This window comes from Mesitornis unicolor, unplaced genomic scaffold (genome assembly GCF_000695765.1).
Source record: "Mesitornis unicolor isolate BGI_N332 unplaced genomic scaffold, ASM69576v1 scaffold955, whole genome shotgun sequence".
Taxonomy (NCBI): Eukaryota; Metazoa; Chordata; class Aves; order Mesitornithiformes; family Mesitornithidae; genus Mesitornis; species Mesitornis unicolor.
The window spans coordinates 48720-66382 of NW_010183234.1; the positions used below are offsets into that span (position 1 = coordinate 48720).

The window sequence follows — 17663 nt, forward strand, 5'->3', positions numbered from 1 at the left end:
CATTTTCAGTTGACTCTGAATGAGACAGCATTACAAGTGCATTGAAGGATACCATGGAAATACAAAATAATCTGGAGGGTAATGGACAGTTCTAAATGAGGTTTAAATTTAGTTAAACATTACATAATGCATGCAGACACATGGCATTATATATAAGCATTGTTGCTGCAGAATGCTAGATAATGTTGTTTAAGCTCTTCAGTCCTCAATACTCCTCCTTCCAGTCACTTTTTAGACATAAGTAGATAACAATCTGATTGTAGCATTGCTGGAGGGAGAGACTGCTTTTCAGAAGCCCGTGACTGTGCTTATAATCTCTTGAGTGTAGCTAAGATGATGTATATGTTTACCTACCCAACCAAACACAGCAAGGACAGGTTTCAGTAGTGGTATCAGTTGTCTCACAGTCTAGAAAGTTTTGGCTTCTTTCAAAATCATACCCTGATTTGAGTCTAAATAAAATTTCTAACAATAGCACAGTTACTCAGTTACTCGTTGGTCTTGCAGCCCTCGCTTACTGATGAGAGGGACCAGTAGGGACAGGGACTCCACATGCAGCCGCCTGGTACACACACTCTGCATGAGCTATGGCTGTGGGCTCCCTTTTAATGTTGTACAGTCTGAATCCTGCCACAGCGTAATTTTGTCTCTGTATTGATTGCATTTACCACCACTGTGGGCTCATTAGTTAAGTGGTAGATTGTTCCTTTAAATATGAGTTGATTTGGCTTTCAGGAGTTTAATTTTTTAATGGTTTGAAAGCTTTCAAGCACATTTGAGACATCACATGGAATATTAATGGTGGGGTGATACTTTCAATTAGATCCATAGGTAAAAACACATGGCAGTTTAAAAGTTAGTAGTATGTGTTACAGTTGCTGAGAATGAGTTTTTACAGAGCACTGCCTGTTCACCTAAAAGAAAGATCATTAATAATCTAATCCTTTGCTGTGGATTAGATCCACATGCAGCATTGCAAAGCAGGACATTCGTTATTTTCCCATACTATTTTGTAGTCTGTGGATTGCTGCCTACCTCCCTGCGTAGTTTTTGTTTTGCTGCTGATAATTCAGATTGTCCCTTCCTGGAGAATGTGTGGAGCGACGTGCACAGCCTATGGCAGTCTTTTTCTTGGCTGAGGGAGAGGAAAGGAGACATTGTTTTGAGTTTTCTCTTTCAAAAGTTCTCATAATGATTTCTTATTGTGGCAGAAGATGTAGAGCTCTCTGGGCAAAAAAGCAGTTCTCAAGGAGATGGTGGTCATTCAAACGTGCGTCGTTTTGACTTGGTATATTATGGGCTTAAATTTCCATGAGTAACTACTGATAATAAAACTTCAAGACTTTACAGTGACAAAATTACAAAAAAGGCTTTCCCAAACTTGTAAAGCATAAATGGACCAAATGGGTTGTATTTCAGTGGGGCTACTGTGCTTTGATAGCTCTCTCTTATAAACATTGACATTCAAAACTAGCATATTTCTCCATAGTCTCTGATACTAACACTCTGATAGTGTAGGGTCAGTGCAAGGCAGAATAAAAGAATTACAAACAAAATGTAGTGCCAAGCAGCAGTAACTGTAAACAGGTGATTTGGAAAACATACAGAAAAATCAAGTGTGGGAGTCACAATTTTAAAACATGGAAATTAAATAGCAACAGAAAAATTAATTGAGTCTGATGCTTGTAAGTAAGTTTGCAGAAAGTGAAAGAAATATCTGAATATACAGTTGCAAACTGAGATAATGAAGTATACATTGCTGAAGTTAGCCGGTAAAGCATCCAAATGCCAAGGTGATATATAGCAATAATGCAAATAACGAAGAGTCTGTATTCACAGGCAAAGCACAGTGCTGTTCTGAACTGAAGCACCAGCTCTGCTGGTTTCTCGTGTTCTTTTCTCATTTGCCATATGTCGCAGATGATGCTCGTGGAAGAGGCTTTCAGGGAAGTGTCTCACGTGGTCACGTGCCCACACCTGTGTTTGGCCAGTCCAAGGCCTGCTTAGGAGTACGAACACCATCCTTGTGCCTCACCCTCCTGTGATGGTTTGGTTCCTCTTGCTGCGTGGTCTCTCAGCAACAGTGGAGCACCGAGGCTCTGCTCCAGTGTGTGGCTGAGGCAGCCTTGGCAGTGTTCAGAGCTGAACAGTCGCTCCTCTGCTGGTCTGCTGGATCTCCCGACTGGCAGTGCAAAAGGGGCAGAGTAGCAGGAAGTGTGAGTTTCAAAAAAAAAAAAAAGTTGTGAGATAAGGCAGCCAGGGAAAGCAGCGCTCATTTACCTTCTGTTCCATTGGCTTCTTCCTGCTGTGACTTGCTTTTGCCCAGCTTCATATGGCAAAGTTTCACCAGTTTATTACTCGTGTCACCCTTTAATTCCTTAACTATTTGATACTCTGCGTTTGGACAGGAAGTGTGATTTGCTTCTTGGATATAATAATACAGAAAATTTGAAGACATCAATAAGTAACTGTACTATCCTGGCAATATGTTTTCCTGATGTTAGTCCTTTAGTTTATTAGCTTTTAAAATGTCTATTGTAGTGGTGGCAGTAGCATTAGACTATTTTTATATGGGAATAGTCTGGTTGTTCTATCATCACAAAAGGATGATCAGTGTCTAGTTTATCTGTGTGCAGACTATATTATTGTCTCACAAAACAATGTCCCAGTGCTAGGATTGCTTCATTAAGTTTATGCTACATAGACATAATTATGCAGGAGCTAAGAATAGCTCATCTAATTGAAAATAATGATTATAGAAAAAGAACGGGTTTGATACTGTTACTAAGCGAGCATATACAATACAACCATTCATGAACTGAACACATATGGGATTATACAGTGTATTTGTTTTCATTAACAATTTCTTTCCCCCATCCAGAGTACAAATTGAAGGCGTTATTTGCTCATTATCTCTTTTTCTCAGAGACCTACAGGGACCTGTGAGAAGGCAGCATGAGCTGATACTTATCCAGTAAATTATAACAAGCTAAACTTTGAAATAACATTCAACATTTATCCCTGCACACATTTTAGGGAGGGTATAACTGAAATAAATCTTCTTCAGGCACCACAGATGAAACTGTCTGTGGTTTTTTTATGTCTGTGTTTATACTAGTACCCTACGGGATTAAACATCCCTTTAGAAATGCAAAGTCTGCCATACTGTTAATCTCTTGGTGCTCATTCTGGTTAATGCTAACATTTAATTCTTGCTTCATCTAAAACACATAGAAGTCTTCTTTATTCCTTGAAAACAAAACTGATTTTTTACAGCGAAGTGTTGAAAGTTTTCATTTATTTGATTGCTGTTGATTAGTATCACCAGGCACATAGGATAAAAGTTGCTGCTGCTGTTATCCTCTTAATTATTTTTTTTCTGACTTAAGTGCCAGTTTGCTACTAGAATGTTAGGAGAAAATTCCTGAAATCATGAAATTTAATATAACTGGTTTAGAAATGTTATTCCTATCTCTAGAGGCTCCAAAAAGCTCTGCCGGTTTGCCACGTTTAGCCTCTCCTCTGTTCTAATGAACAGAGCTACAATTTCGTAGCTCTAGGCTATGTGCTGATGCTGTAGAGCACAGAGAGATCACTGCCATTAGGAATTTTTAAACAGATGACTGTTTAAAAAATGAAGCAGGGAGGGAAGATGGGACAAACAGTGATGCAATCCTGCAGTAACATAAGTATCAATTTACACAGGCTGGAATCGGAGGCACTTGCACAAGCTGTTCTTGAGGCTTTTTAAGAAATGGCAGAAGGAAAAATGTGGAAGCAGAGGTCAGATTACTTTACAAAAGTATTCCAAACTGTTGGCTTGGCTTCAAAAAAGTTGCCTTTTCAGATTGTTTTGGATTTGAAATTCAGTGAGTTACACAAATTTAGAACTGTTAAGTCTCCACTTATACCTATGGGCTATTGAAGCATCAAACATGCTTTCCATCCCATTCCTTTCCAACATAGTCTGATTGTGGAAGACATTTCTCAGTTTTCTGGGCCTACATACCTCAGTTTTGCCCTTCAAATGTTTTTACATGGCACCGAGCATTGAGCATTAACCCTGCAATGTTGGGAAAGTCATAGCATTCCACAGTCCCCTTGAATACCATGTATCCTGGTCTCACAGACCCCTGTTCAGGAGTCAGTGTGGTGGTCCAGTCTGACCTTCCGTACCCTTCTGTAGACATTCTGGTAACATCATCATCCCAGCTTTCAAACAGATACTATTTTCTAATTAGAAATTTTCATCATAAACTTGGGCTGTAGATTGTCTACCTCAAAGTAAATGTGATACAAGGATGAGCAGAACTGAAGAACTAAGAATAATGTGTTGATTCAGAAATAGTTTGACTGGTTTACTCACAGCAAGTGGGCATAAGAGTGCACTATACTCTATAGCATATGGTAGCTGAAGACAGTAGTCCTTTGCTTTAACATTATTGGTGCAACTCATAAAAAGACTTCTCTGCATATAAACTGTTTTCTACTCTGTACAGAACTGCACATGCAAGAGCTAAAGCTGATGCTGCGGATCAGGCTGCCCAGGCTGCTCGCCAGGAATGTGATGTTGCAAGAGCAGTGGCCAGAGAACTTTCACCAAATTTCTACCAACCAGGTAATTACAGATTGGTTTTTTGTGGCTTTTTTTTTCCTTGCAGTGAACGGATTCTGCATTGTTAAAAAGTTGATTTCATTTTTAATGTTGTCATTTATACAGAAAAAATAGTCGTGTAGATAATAAAGAGTATACTTTTCTCAGGGAGAAATCTTAATAATTTAGTGACTATTGCTTTGTACAAAAACAGTTGAGTATTGAAAAGTCAGTGTTGAAAGCATACGACTTTGCCTCAGATTAATAGCTTCTTCAGGGCAGTGTCAAGAGACTTCAGAGAATGTGAATCAACAGAAATTGGGGTTATTTCTGTAGTGTGTTTATTTGGAGAAAGACCCTTGGCTTTTTTACTGACCAAGGGAATTCTTTACATTCTTGGTTAGCTAAGGCCTGGATTGATGGAGAATGCTTTACCATTACACATACATAACCTGTGAGGGAATCCTCTGTTACGCCTGTGGTGCTCTATGGAGCATTAGTCCCATGTTCAAGATGTCATTGAATTAACTCTGCGTCACCTATACCAACACTGCAACTCATTGGCAACTGCCACGTGGTTTCAAAAGTTGCTATATAAAGAAGTAAAGTGGTTCTTGCTTTGTTTTACTGGTGTCTTCTCATGAGGTGAGTATTTTTCTGTACTAATCTTTAGCTTAGTATTTGATAGATAAAATGGAACTCAATTTGGCAATTTAATGTCTTTTCGTAAGTCTGTGCTTTATTCCATCTGTCAATGAGTTGTATCTTGTTACTACTTTTCAAGGTCTTGCCTGCACTTGTATGCTAATATATATATTATAGCTCTGAGATTCATTTTCACTTACCATCGTCTTCTGCACATCCTTGTTTCAGACACAACTGCATTTATTCTTAAATATACCCATATAGTGAATACAAGCTGATTATCATGACCCACAAAATTAAAAAATAACATTCTTCAACATTTTCTAACAATACAACTATTTCCTTCAATTTTTAGTATAAATGACCACTATTCTTGACTTGTTACTAAATCATTACTGTCAGTTAGCTTAAACAATACTTGTTTTTTTCTTTATTCCTAAGTATTTAGTTGTAGAGAGCAATCTGTGTGTTGGGAGGGTTGAGACACACTTTTTTTATTTGTTCTGTGCATAAGTCAAGGTCTGTTCACCTCATGTACATTACAGTCTCCATTCCACTTACCAGTCTTGCAAACTTTCTTTGTAAATATCCTGATATAAATTCATGTCTCTTGAACATGTCTGTCCAGAACTGTAGGCAAAGCTCAACAGGACTATTTCCAGTAGTCAGACTTTACTAGCTTTAAAATGGTATCAGTATGTGCCTTCCACTGTTGGAAATTACCTCAATACAACGTGTCCTGTGGATTTACATTAGTGGTCCATACTTGCTCCTATGATACCTAGGTCTTTTACTCTTTTCATTCTTTCATTCTTCCATCAACTGATGAACTCTCAACTTACAGCAGCAGTTCTTATCAGTCGTAAGTTAAGAATTCATAAGGTTAGCGATGCAAAGAACTAATAGCAGGGACCCTGCCAAAGGAAAGTTTTCTGGAGAACAGAAGTAAGGGGGAATTAAAGCATTTGGAATGAACGTATCTCAAAGCTGCCAAACCCTGGAAGTAAAGAAATGTCTGGAGTACTTGAAAGAAAATGCAAACATCTGATGGTGTGAGATTTGACACCCAGAAATCCCCAGATAAGAGTTGTTAGGTGTCTTTTTTAACTTCTTGCCACAGGATATGAAGTAGCATTGCTGACACGTTGGCTGAGATCTGGGGAGAGAAGGTGCAGGATTCTTATCTTCCTCTCATTTAAAACTTCTATTCCAATTACGGAAGGGAAGAGTATCCCTTCCCCAAATGCACCTGTATATGTGTACAGTGATGTAACAAAACATTTCTCAAAGTCTGCTTATTCTGTACTTTGTGTGGAAATGTCTATCAGTTAGCTAGCTACCTATCAAAAGATAAATATCTCTTTTGGAGTCTAAATTTTAAATTTCCTCATTATTTTCAGTATGGCCAAATACAGCATATTTGTACATGTTTGGGAAAAAAAAAGGTATTCCCATTTCTTAAATAAATTCAAGATGCAAAGATGTTAACTAAATTCCAGTTATCCCAAATAAAGTGGAGCAAAACACCAGATTTAGACATCATTGTGATCCTTGCAAATACTGTCGTGCCAGAGATACTTCCCATCCTCAGCATTGATGATACTTTTTTCAGCTACATTCTTTCTGAGTGGTACCCGTTAACCCTGAGACTCATCTGTACACATACTTCCTTATTTTAATATTTCCCAAGTGTTATACTATAAGTTACTGGACAATGTTAGCATTAGATTTTGTTATTTATTATTTTTAAATATTTACTTTCACTCACATAAACAGCAGTAAATATGTGCATTTCAACTAAAATTTTTCATATGTTTGAATGAAAACAAGGTAACCATTATTACTTCTTAATAGCAACTTCTCATTTTTCTTCTGTTGCTTTTAATTTTTACAGTACCTTTATAAGTTTCTGTTAGTGCTACTAAAATGTAATAAGTATTGCATCCTCTGAAACTACAGCTAAGAGCAAGCTTTCCATTGTGCTAAATTGTCTTGAAAATAAGTTCTTGTGGGAAAGTGTAATTTTTCTCTCATTGCGTAAACTGTTCAGTGCGGTAGGCAGGCGTGCTGTCAGCAACAAATAAATGTATGTAGTATATCAACAGGTCTCTTGAAAGAAAGAAAAAAAAGTGAAACACAAATACCTCTCTGTAAACAAGTTAGGCATTTTTTTCTGTTTTAATGAGTGCATTACCTGCAGCCTATGTCCATTTAAATATTTGAAAATCTCTTTATAAAGCTCTTAATTTTCTTATAAAGCAGCCTTCTGGGCCATATAGGCTAGTATTACATGCAATTTATAATTACAGTGAATATTCATTACTCATTGTACCATGACAGTTCTTACTTTCCAATTACTTTCTCTCACATTTCAATTTTGTGTTCATTAAGACATTCATCAGAAGCTGCCAAGAGGTTCCAGCTTTGTAATGCAGTTTTAAGGAGATTGAAAGGAGAACAAAGCGGTAGGAAGCAAAGTAGCATTCAGCGGGTGAGAATAATGTCAGTCTGAATCATGAATATTGAGGTACCATAGAAATCTTGAGATTTAGCTTTCCCAGTAATTGATTACCTTAATATTTGCATATAAAGAAAGCAAGTATGTTTGAAAAGGTCAGTGCTATGGTGTAAGGACTTAGGTTACAGGGAGCTGCTTTCCCTAAGCTTGATGTATAGTCTCAGGCAAGACCCTGCTTCTACTTTTGCTGCAGCAGAGGTTTGGCTACTGATTTATAGCTATAAGAATGGTTTATTTTTGCAGGGCCCTACACACAATGTTTTGTAGATCTAACAAATGTTGCAGTCTTTATAGAGGCCATATTTTACAGGCCTTTTAAATAAAATGAGTTTTGAGAAATCCCAGCTCTGACCTGTTTGTTTCCTCCAGGCATCACTAAACTCGTAGATGTGTCAGAAGAGAGCATACCAGGACAGGAGACAAATGAAACCTGAGTCATATCCTCATTCAAGGGAGTCGTCCAGGGACGCTTTGAGATTGTCTCTGCTTAAAGAAAAACAACAAATACTGTTTTATGTCTCTTGTTAAAAGCTAGATAAGGCCAAACAACTAATGGGAGTGCTGTATCAAAGGTGTAACAGAAAAGACAGGCTTTTGACGACCAGTAAAAAGGGGGAATATTGTTTTATGCTAGCACAAAGATATTGGATGCTTTGACTTACCTATTCATTCTAAATGGTACAGGCCATCTCCAGGGTATAGTCTTATAGGTAAACTAAAATATGAACTTGCACAGTCTGGACAGCTAAGCCATAATTGTCTGTGTGCATGTGTATCCTGCAGCAAATGGATACTGCTCTTTCATTCAGTTTGAATGAGTAACATTTGATTAAACGAAACAGGGGTAAAACTGCTTTGCTGCAGGGTAAGAGCAGTCTAGGCACTTTACCATGGAGCAATTAAGGTCTGGAAATTCAGATCTGAATTGTTTTATGGCTGATTATTTGTCAGGCCAGCCAGCTGCCAGGCGAACTTACATGGCTCACCAGAACAATTCGTCCAGCCTTTGATCTCCTAAACAAGGCAAGAGAGAAATCAAGGAGCAGTTTATCAATTACTGCTCTCTAAAGAGATGGACAGAATTTCTTTAGGTGAATTATATGAGCAGAGAACAAAGATTTTACAATGAAAAGAATAATAATTTGTCATTTTTTACTAGCATATTTTCCTGTAATGTTTGGTTACTGTTACAGCATCAGTATTAACATGCTGAACATCGCTTGTTTCAGAAATAAGCATTTTAAGCTTATGATAAGGCAATTCTAATGGCCTCTATTGCCTTAAAGAGCAACTGTGTTTTCCATTCTCTTTTGACCAGTGGTCGATGTCTGTAGCCTCGGAAGAAAACACATCCTTCCCATCTTCCTCCTCTCTGCCATCTCCACCTCCTCCAGTTCACAAAATGCAAACTGCACATGGACACGAAAGAGAGATTTCTGCCTGATGCTAATTAACTGGAATGTACTGGAGAAATGCATGTAAACCAGGCCAGATCTTTTTATTTAAAAAGCCAATTGCAATGAGCATTTTGCCTGATTAGCATTACCAGCCATGCCATCAGTTTGTGCCTTAGAGCATACAGAAGCTCTCCAGTTATTCTTAGTCATTCAAGAGCCTGTTCATTTTCTGAAACTATTCGACATATGGCTTCATCATCCTCACACAACAGTTGTCTGGATTCTTCCTATGACATCTTTTCTCTACAATTTATTGCTTCTGTTCTCTTTCTACACAACTCTGGAGAAGCCAGAGCCTATAGAAGTATCCTAAGGCACTTCTGTTGTATCTAGTAATCAAAGAAAGAAGGTGTGTTAAAAGTTATCTATTTCAGGCTTTATTCTTGTTCTCATTTTTCTTTTTATAACTCTTGTCATAAAACTTGACTTCCAGATTTATCACCACTCTCACCAAACCCTAGGTACAGCTGCCCCCACCCTTCCACATTTTTCCTCTAGTCCAGTGTGAGGCCTGTCCAGTTTGCTGGCAATGTGCACCCGTCCTGGCTCAACCCACTCCTCTGCATTCCTGAATGCATCTGGGACAAAAGAGCATGCTTGGGAGAAGACAAAGGTATGAGAGGCTGCAGAATCGTGGCCTTCATTCCTTCGTTCTTCAGGATGCTTTCTCAATCTCACTGAGATACTTTTGAGCCACATAATCATATTATTTGCTTAGAAGAAAAATGTGAGTAATTAGTTTTGAGTAAATTAACTTTAAAAGCTAATAACAGAGAAGCAGTTTCCTGCAGGGAGATAAAGCTGTTACAATCACTCTAATTTTCACAGGCTTCCATTAAGTACTGAGCTTAGCTGATTCGCATCTAAATACAACTTTCGGTTGGCTAGTAAAGATTACAGAATCTGACTATGAAGCTAGCTAGATGGTCAGGCAACTAGCCTGGACTAGCTTCAGTGCTGCCTTGGCTACGTTGCTATCTTGAAGTAGCTTCTTGAATTCTAGCGTAGGAACACCTATCTGAGCTGCCACCATGTTAATCGTGGATTGTTAATTACTGGTATATACTGAGAGAAAGAGTTCAGTGCTACATTGGAGTTTTCATTTCTCCTTTCTCTTTGTCCTGATTTCGCTGGGATACAGTGAATTTTCTATACAGGAAAGCTGCATTTTTGAGGAGACTACAGAACCCAATACAGTGGGATAAAAGTTGATAGGAAACTTTGTATTAGTTTGTGGCCAGCCCTGTTATGTGGGGTGCCAGAGTGATCAAGGTCTCTAGCAGTTTTGAGTTAGCCAGGTGCAGAAGCTAGGAGAAGCAAAAGCTATGGCAGCTGACCCGAGCTGGCCAACAGAAGTATTTCATACCACAGACGTCAGCTCTCTATGAATTGAAAAGTTTGCTGGAGATTGTTCTTTTTCCTTAATGGTCACTAGCCCTGGAGGTCTTATCCATCATTCTGCTCCTGAGACCAAATTGTTTGTTGTAGTGGTCTCATTTTCACTGGAACTGGGACAGTCACGATGTTTGACATTCCACATTCACTGCTGGTAGTGCACAACTTGTGACCACTGTATGAGCTGAGTACAGCTTTGTGTATTTTGTATTAATATTAGCTTCTTATTTTATTAAATCTGTTTCCAGTTCAGCCCCTGGGGCTCCTTTGCTTTTCTTGATTTTCCCCTGACTTGGGTGAGAAGGGGTCAGCAGGTGATAGAACAACTGACTAAACCAAGACACTCATGTTGAAAATTACTTGTTTGCTCCCCAAAAGAACCATTCCTTCCAGGGCACAGAACTTGACCATTGCTGGCCTGCAGGAGTAAATTTCTATATTGGTCTGTCACTGTGTCCATCAGCCAAGGACAAGATGAAGTAGGGTCCATCACATGGGAGTATGATCACTGTGTCAACATTTCCATTATAAATCCTATTTATAACTGCATCATAAATATTTGTTCCATGTTGAAATTCAGCTAACAAGGTCTGTAACTGTGAGAACTTCCCTTACAGTGCTAATTTTCACTAGAGTATGATGGTTTATTTTGAAAATACTTTATTATACTAATGAAGGTTCAAGGTATGTTGTAAAAGATTAAGTTTCTCATGTTATTTTTTTAACATGTGATATGGGTTACATTAGCACATCTCTACAGCTGTGCTGGTTAGAGAGCCTTGCAGTGCTTGACCATAAGCAGTTAATGCTTGCTGTGGGCTTTTTTGCTACTTTTTTAATAGGAAATGGGGAACAAGAGATGTATTTCAAATGAAAGGGTAAAACAATTGATTGTTGTATGTTTGTATAGTAAATTGACTGTTGTATTTTTATAGTTCTGGCATTTCCAGTGCAGCAGTCAGTTCTGTTAGCCCAGACTCTTAAGATTCTTGATTGATTTCATTCCTAGATGTAAGAATTTAATTTTGCTAGAAGTGCAGTGCAGCGTAATGCCATGTTTGCATGGAATACTCTTTCCAAATGTTGAAAAACACTGGATTAACCCTCTACCCCCTAAGAAAATTCATAAAACCATATACTTTAAAAGCAGTAAATATTTGGTCTCTTTAGTTTACTCCTGCTTTTGCCTCTTTCAAGTTCATAATTTCAAGTGTTTTTTCTATAAACGGAAGGGGATAAAGGAAACTTCTGAAAAAAATGAAGTTTAATGTGATCATCAAGAATCCCTTTGAAATATTTAGAGTTTAAGTAAACCAGGTATGCATATATAAATCTGTGATTAAGATCAGTGGAGTCTAAAACTGTCTGGTTATTTCCATGCTATTTTGCCCATCTAAATCATTGAAGTGTAGTTTGGGTCGTTTGGTGACATGCATGTTTCTTGTCTTCCCAGTATAGAGCGTTATTGGCACTTCTTCCACAGGCATGAGAAGTGCTGACATCTAGAACCCAAGCTCTTGGTGCATATTCTAGGGTCTGCTCTGTTTTTAGTGGAAGAGTGGAAAGGTGTCCAGAGAAAAACAGTGCAGGCTCTGTTTCTTTGACAAGGATTTTGAAAGGGCACAATTACAGGGCTTTGGCAAAAAATTCACTCAGTTATTAAACTTACTGAAGAGCAATACCATTGCATTGAAAAGCATCTGGCAACTATGAATGATTTTTTCCTCCTACTAAAAACTGTTTTAAGTCATGTCATTTTTCAGTTGTTTCAAGTTGCTTGTGGAAGTGGATACAGTTTTATTCTGAAGCTGTTTGATCCATATCAGCAGAGCAACTATGATAATTTTTGATATCTGTTTAAACCTTCCTATCTGGACAGATGGACCAGGAGCTTGATGGTTGGTCTGTGTAAGAAATTTTGTTTAAAATTGTTTTCAGTATATGATATCAAATTCTGCAAAGGCAATCAAATGCAAAAAAGAAAAACCTACTGCTCCCTCCATACTTCAACATGGCCCAAGAGGCAATGTGTCTGATACTACTTTAATAGTCTATTACCCGTCTCTCACTGGCAACTGAGATGCTTATGTTAAAAGATTTGATGTGGAACAGAAAGACAAACCCGTGACTGCTATTAAGAAGGACAGCACATGCTAAGAGAACAATGAACGATAAATATTAAGAGCAGTAAGTATTCTGGTTTTAATGTAAAGCATGACTGCCAAACTAGTTTCAGTTTTGATCCTGAAGTTCACCAAATATTGTGTATTTTCCTGTTTAGCTAAAAGACAAGTCATGACAGTTACTAATCTATAATGTTTTCAAAAGGAGGGTTAAATGTATTTTCCTGTCTAATTCCAATAGGAATACTGGAGGTTGTTAATGAGAAGAAAAATAGCAAGGAGAGAGAAGCCTAATAAAATGACAGGGGATTTGGTAGTCATCTCATCTGAATCTTCACTAATGACGAGCCAAATATCATGGATGATATGTAGCGTATTTGTGTAATTTGGTGAACAGCAGATTATTTAAACCAACAGGTGATAGTCACAAGCTGGAACGAACTACAACAAAGTTCTCAGTAATGTAGTTCCACATGTAGCTGAACATGAGTGCTGCCATGTAGAGCAGTGACCACTCACCAAATGCAAGCTAGTTCTCAGAATTAGCAGTCCTGATATTTAAACTGAAGACAGAGACTTGTTCCTCAGAAGTGCTACAAGAAGTCATTAAGGGCTGACAGACTCAGCCAGTTGGAGATGAGATGTGAACCTGCTCCTCTTGAGGTCAGTTGCCAAACTCCCATGGAGCAGGATGATAGCCACGCACTTGAAATGTGATACGGCAGGAGAAGCAGCTAATGCTGTTCCAGGCTGTATATACAGAAGCAGCACGTCATGGAGAAGAAGGGCAATGGTCCCTTCTCTGCATGAGGCCAGTGACACTGAATTTGAAATATTGTGTATAACTTTGGGTATCATCAGACAGGAAAGACGCGGGCATGCTAGGAGAAGTGCAAAGAAGAGTGACTGTACTGGGTAAAGTAGAATCTGGCTAGCTATCATGCCACATGAATAATCTATATATATACAGTTTGTCTCTTCAGAGAGTATGCAGTTGTGATGAGAACAGAATTACAGCCTTTCACTTCTGCCCACTTTTGTATGATAGATATAAAGAAGCTTAAAGAACTCCACTGCTGTAGTTAACATTTGCTGAATTTTCCAGTGGATTTTTTTTCCAGTTTTCAGAAAAATGTTCCCATGATCAGAGGTTGATGTACCATTCTTTAATAATAGCAGTAAAACATACGCTGACGCTAGGCTTCAGTCTCCCTCATGCCCCAGTGCAGCTTTGCTAAAGTAAAGTAGGCTCTAGATTTCCTGTGAATGAGCTAAAAACTTCCCTTCTCAGTTATCTTATATCAGGCTGCAGGCTGAGAGCTATTCGAGTTGATTATGGTACATGTGTTAGTTAGCTGGGAGCATTCACATTAAATACAATGCATGTATATTATCTAGCCTGGAAAAATGGATCCTGTCCTACATAGAGGAGCCATATGCCAACACCATATAATCTTGTCAGATATTTTCTGAAGTCTTGTCAGCATTCATCAACAGAGAGTTAGTGTGAGTAAAGAAAACCTTAATTAGAATTGCTGGTCATGAGCAATTTCTGTATCCATAAGCTGATGTCGCAGTGAGGCATTAAAGAGACCAAAGTGCCATCTATCAGGTAGGATAAATTTGTTATGTTTTTCTAATGGTAATGAATCCAACAATATAAGGGCCTACACACTGTAATGTGCTGTGCAGAAACAATTATGAATTTTGTGCCCAGTTTTACAAATGTCACAACTACTTTAGTCACCTACTAAAGCAGTCACAGAAATGGAGCAGAGATTGGATTTACAGTCAGAATAAATACATTGTTCTTACTTAGTGCTGACTGCAGGCAGTTTTTGAGATTCATTAGTCTATTCTATCCTGCCTTCAGATCCTTCAGTGTCTACATGTCTACTCCATAACAATGCATTTAGAAACCTTTTAAGGAAGAAAATCTTGGGTTTTGGGATTCTTTTATCCTCAATTATTTTAATTACTTATTGGAGTATACAGAGATGCAAATTACAGAAATACTGTTTAAGTATTAAATTCAGGTATGTTAATAATACTAAAACTCAAATTCATTTCAGATTTGGAGGAACTGATAGAAGGGGAGAGAAGAGGCACTCTGGGTTTTATACAGATAGAAATTGTATTAACATTTCTATTTTATCATCCTACTGCTAGACTCATAACTTTGTGATGTTGCAGATGATTTGGATCATTTAGTGGAAGTCTGTTTCCTTTTTTGTTGTCATTGCTATCGGTAGCCACTCAAGCCCATGAGCTTGCGTAGATGTTACATTTTTTTCAAGAAGCTTCTCACAGCGTTGTGAGATAATATAGTGTCATACACTTTTCAACAAATACCTATGTGAAATGCAGAGGGCGTAGCAGTAAAGTCGGCAGTTCACAAGCCACATCAATAGCTCTCTTGTGCTGTGTAAACATCAGTGCAGAGTAAACACAAAGGCCTAAGAACTAGCCTTGGGTTTGACCAAAGTGTATGCATGTCCCTCTATGTGTGGCTAGTAGATAAGTAACTCAGCGCTCTTGATCTTTGTCTAGTCCATTACAGGAAGTATCTGCTGTGGGTATTGAGAAGGTCTCATCATTTTCATTGATGTCAAAGCCAGGAAAATAAAGTACTGGCAGATATTTTAAGGATGGTAAGTCGGTATTCTAGCAAAACTACTTGGAAGTTGTTTATGATGCTGCACAAAACTGCTTCCTGAGCAGAGATAAAGCAAGCAGTTGAAAGGGCAACCTTGATACACAAGAATTTGTGTGTTTGGGGTTCTTTGACACAAGTCATTTAGTAAGCAATTTCTACTAATGATTGCCTATTGCGGGTGCTTATCTTTGCTTAGTAAGAAGGGATGGTTGCGTTTCAGGCTGCATTAAGACCTGCTTGTATTCAGTGATGCTGCCTATGAAAGTTAGTCCTAGGTGAAAGATTTGTATATTCTGACTTCTGCATCACTGAATGATGATGCAGCTTTGTCGGGTTATGGCAATAACTTAATATCACATTATGTGCTGTCTTTGTATTATATATTTAGGTCACATCAGTAGTACATGATTTGAAGGACAGCAGGCTGCCAGATCAAATCACAGCAGCTCCATAAAGTAAATACATGTAAGCGTCATTCTCCATGACATTCACAGATTTAGTGAGTGAGTAACTATTGACACATGCTAGTTTCAGTGTTGCCTCCAGTGAAGTAGGAGAAGAAAGGCTACTAGAAGTAGTACTTAAGGAAACAGCAATGATAACAACAGATTGAGAAGCCCTAAAAGTCTAAGCTGGAGAAAATTCCAGAACAGGGAAGGCATTTTCAAGGAGGGAGGAGGAGAAAATGAGGAGTTGGGAGTGAGAGTGAATCAAGAAAGATTAAAAATCATCCCAAATAGTAAACATTATACTTCAAGGTAATTTTTGACTATGCAAAGCATGCAGCCTTCTCCCTCATGTTTACCATGTAGTTTGCTCCCCTAGGCAGCCACGGTACTTCCATGTTACTGATAGTAAGTCCAGGGAAAAAAAGAAGTATTGTAAGGCGGCCAAATGAAATTCAAAAATTAACCAGGCAATTTGTCACTTGCTAGGGAAGCTGCTTACTAGAATTCAAAACGTTGGTCATACCTCACTAAAATGTAGTTGCCCTCAGAGGTTGAAAGTCAAAACCAGCACCCAGACTTGAGTTTCTTGTAAATCTCAACAGGCAATGTGAATCCCTTCCATTTCAGTTCTTCTTTCTCTTTTGTGACATGCTTTATTTTTAAACTTTGTCAAATGTGTTATTTTTTTCTGTAAAGCACTCTTAAGTACAGTTAAGGGGAGCCATTATTCCAGCTGGCATAAACTACTTTAGATGCAGCCAGAACAGGGCAACAGGGCCTACATATGTCATTCTGAATTAAGTAATTATTAAGTAACATATATATATGCATCACTAGGAGTGGGACATTTCTTTCTAGGGACATCCCACCTCCCACTTGACAGTCAAGTTGGGTGACCACTTTCTGGGGCCAGAAATCTTCCCATACCATGCTGCACATTGGACCAACCATGAAGCAGCTGCTCTGTTCCATGTCCTGTTGCTGGGGCACTATGTCCATCAGAAGGATACCGCAGACATCGGAGGTGATAATCTCTTAAGCTACCATATATAAGTCGGACAGAAATGATCTCGCAGAGCCCTATGCCTCTTTAAGCACCTTGCATTATACCCATCAATTTCTCTATGGCTGTAATCTTCAATCCTTAATTTCCAGCCACATTCAGTCCCAGTTCAGTCTGCCAAGATGGCATACAGGACTGCCAAACACTGCTAAAACCATAACCATATCTCTGCTCCACTGAGTTTATCAGCACATTTTAAACATGACATTGCACAGCCCTCCATTCATTTGGGCGGAATTCAAGCCAGCAGCCTAGCAGTTAAAGACTTTTTTTTTTCTCTTGTTACTAGTATAACTTCAGAAAGAAAGAATAAAACAGAGGAAGTACTAATGACATTAATTATAGCTCTTCCCCCCCACACATCTCCACAATGAAGCAATAATAAAAATCCCTGTCTTTCTAAAATTTACTGAATATAGTTATTTGCAGTTTTGTAATGACTCATTGAATCACTTCTTTCAGCAGACTGATAAACCATTATTTTTATTTCTTTCACCTGCAGTTATCATCCTGAATGCTGAGGAATTATTATAAAATAGATGTTCTAGATCCTGAAAGATACTAAAATAAGAGCATTTTGGATGCTTGCAGTAAAAAAGATCCTATGATAATTGAACCTCAAATAGGTCACCAGGCTTTCCAAGTTGTATTAATGTTCATCAGAGTAGCAAATAAATGTTATTATGAGAAGAACATACATATTGTGGCCAACAGCAATACTTTGGAAAGCCATTGAGCATATCAGAAGATAACAAACCAGATG

At 38.3% G+C, this 17663-nt stretch overlaps 1 protein-coding gene across 1 annotated transcript in view; it reads left to right on the plus strand.

The window, feature by feature from the left end:
* JPH1 (junctophilin 1) overlaps positions 1-17663 on the plus strand; it is a 76783-nt gene that overhangs the window by 42147 nt on the left and 16973 nt on the right. The window contains exon 2 of the mRNA XM_010184026.1: positions 4500-4618. Coding sequence (XP_010182328.1) covers positions 4500-4618 — 119 coding nt within the window. The remainder of the gene's footprint in view (positions 1-4499; positions 4619-17663) is intronic.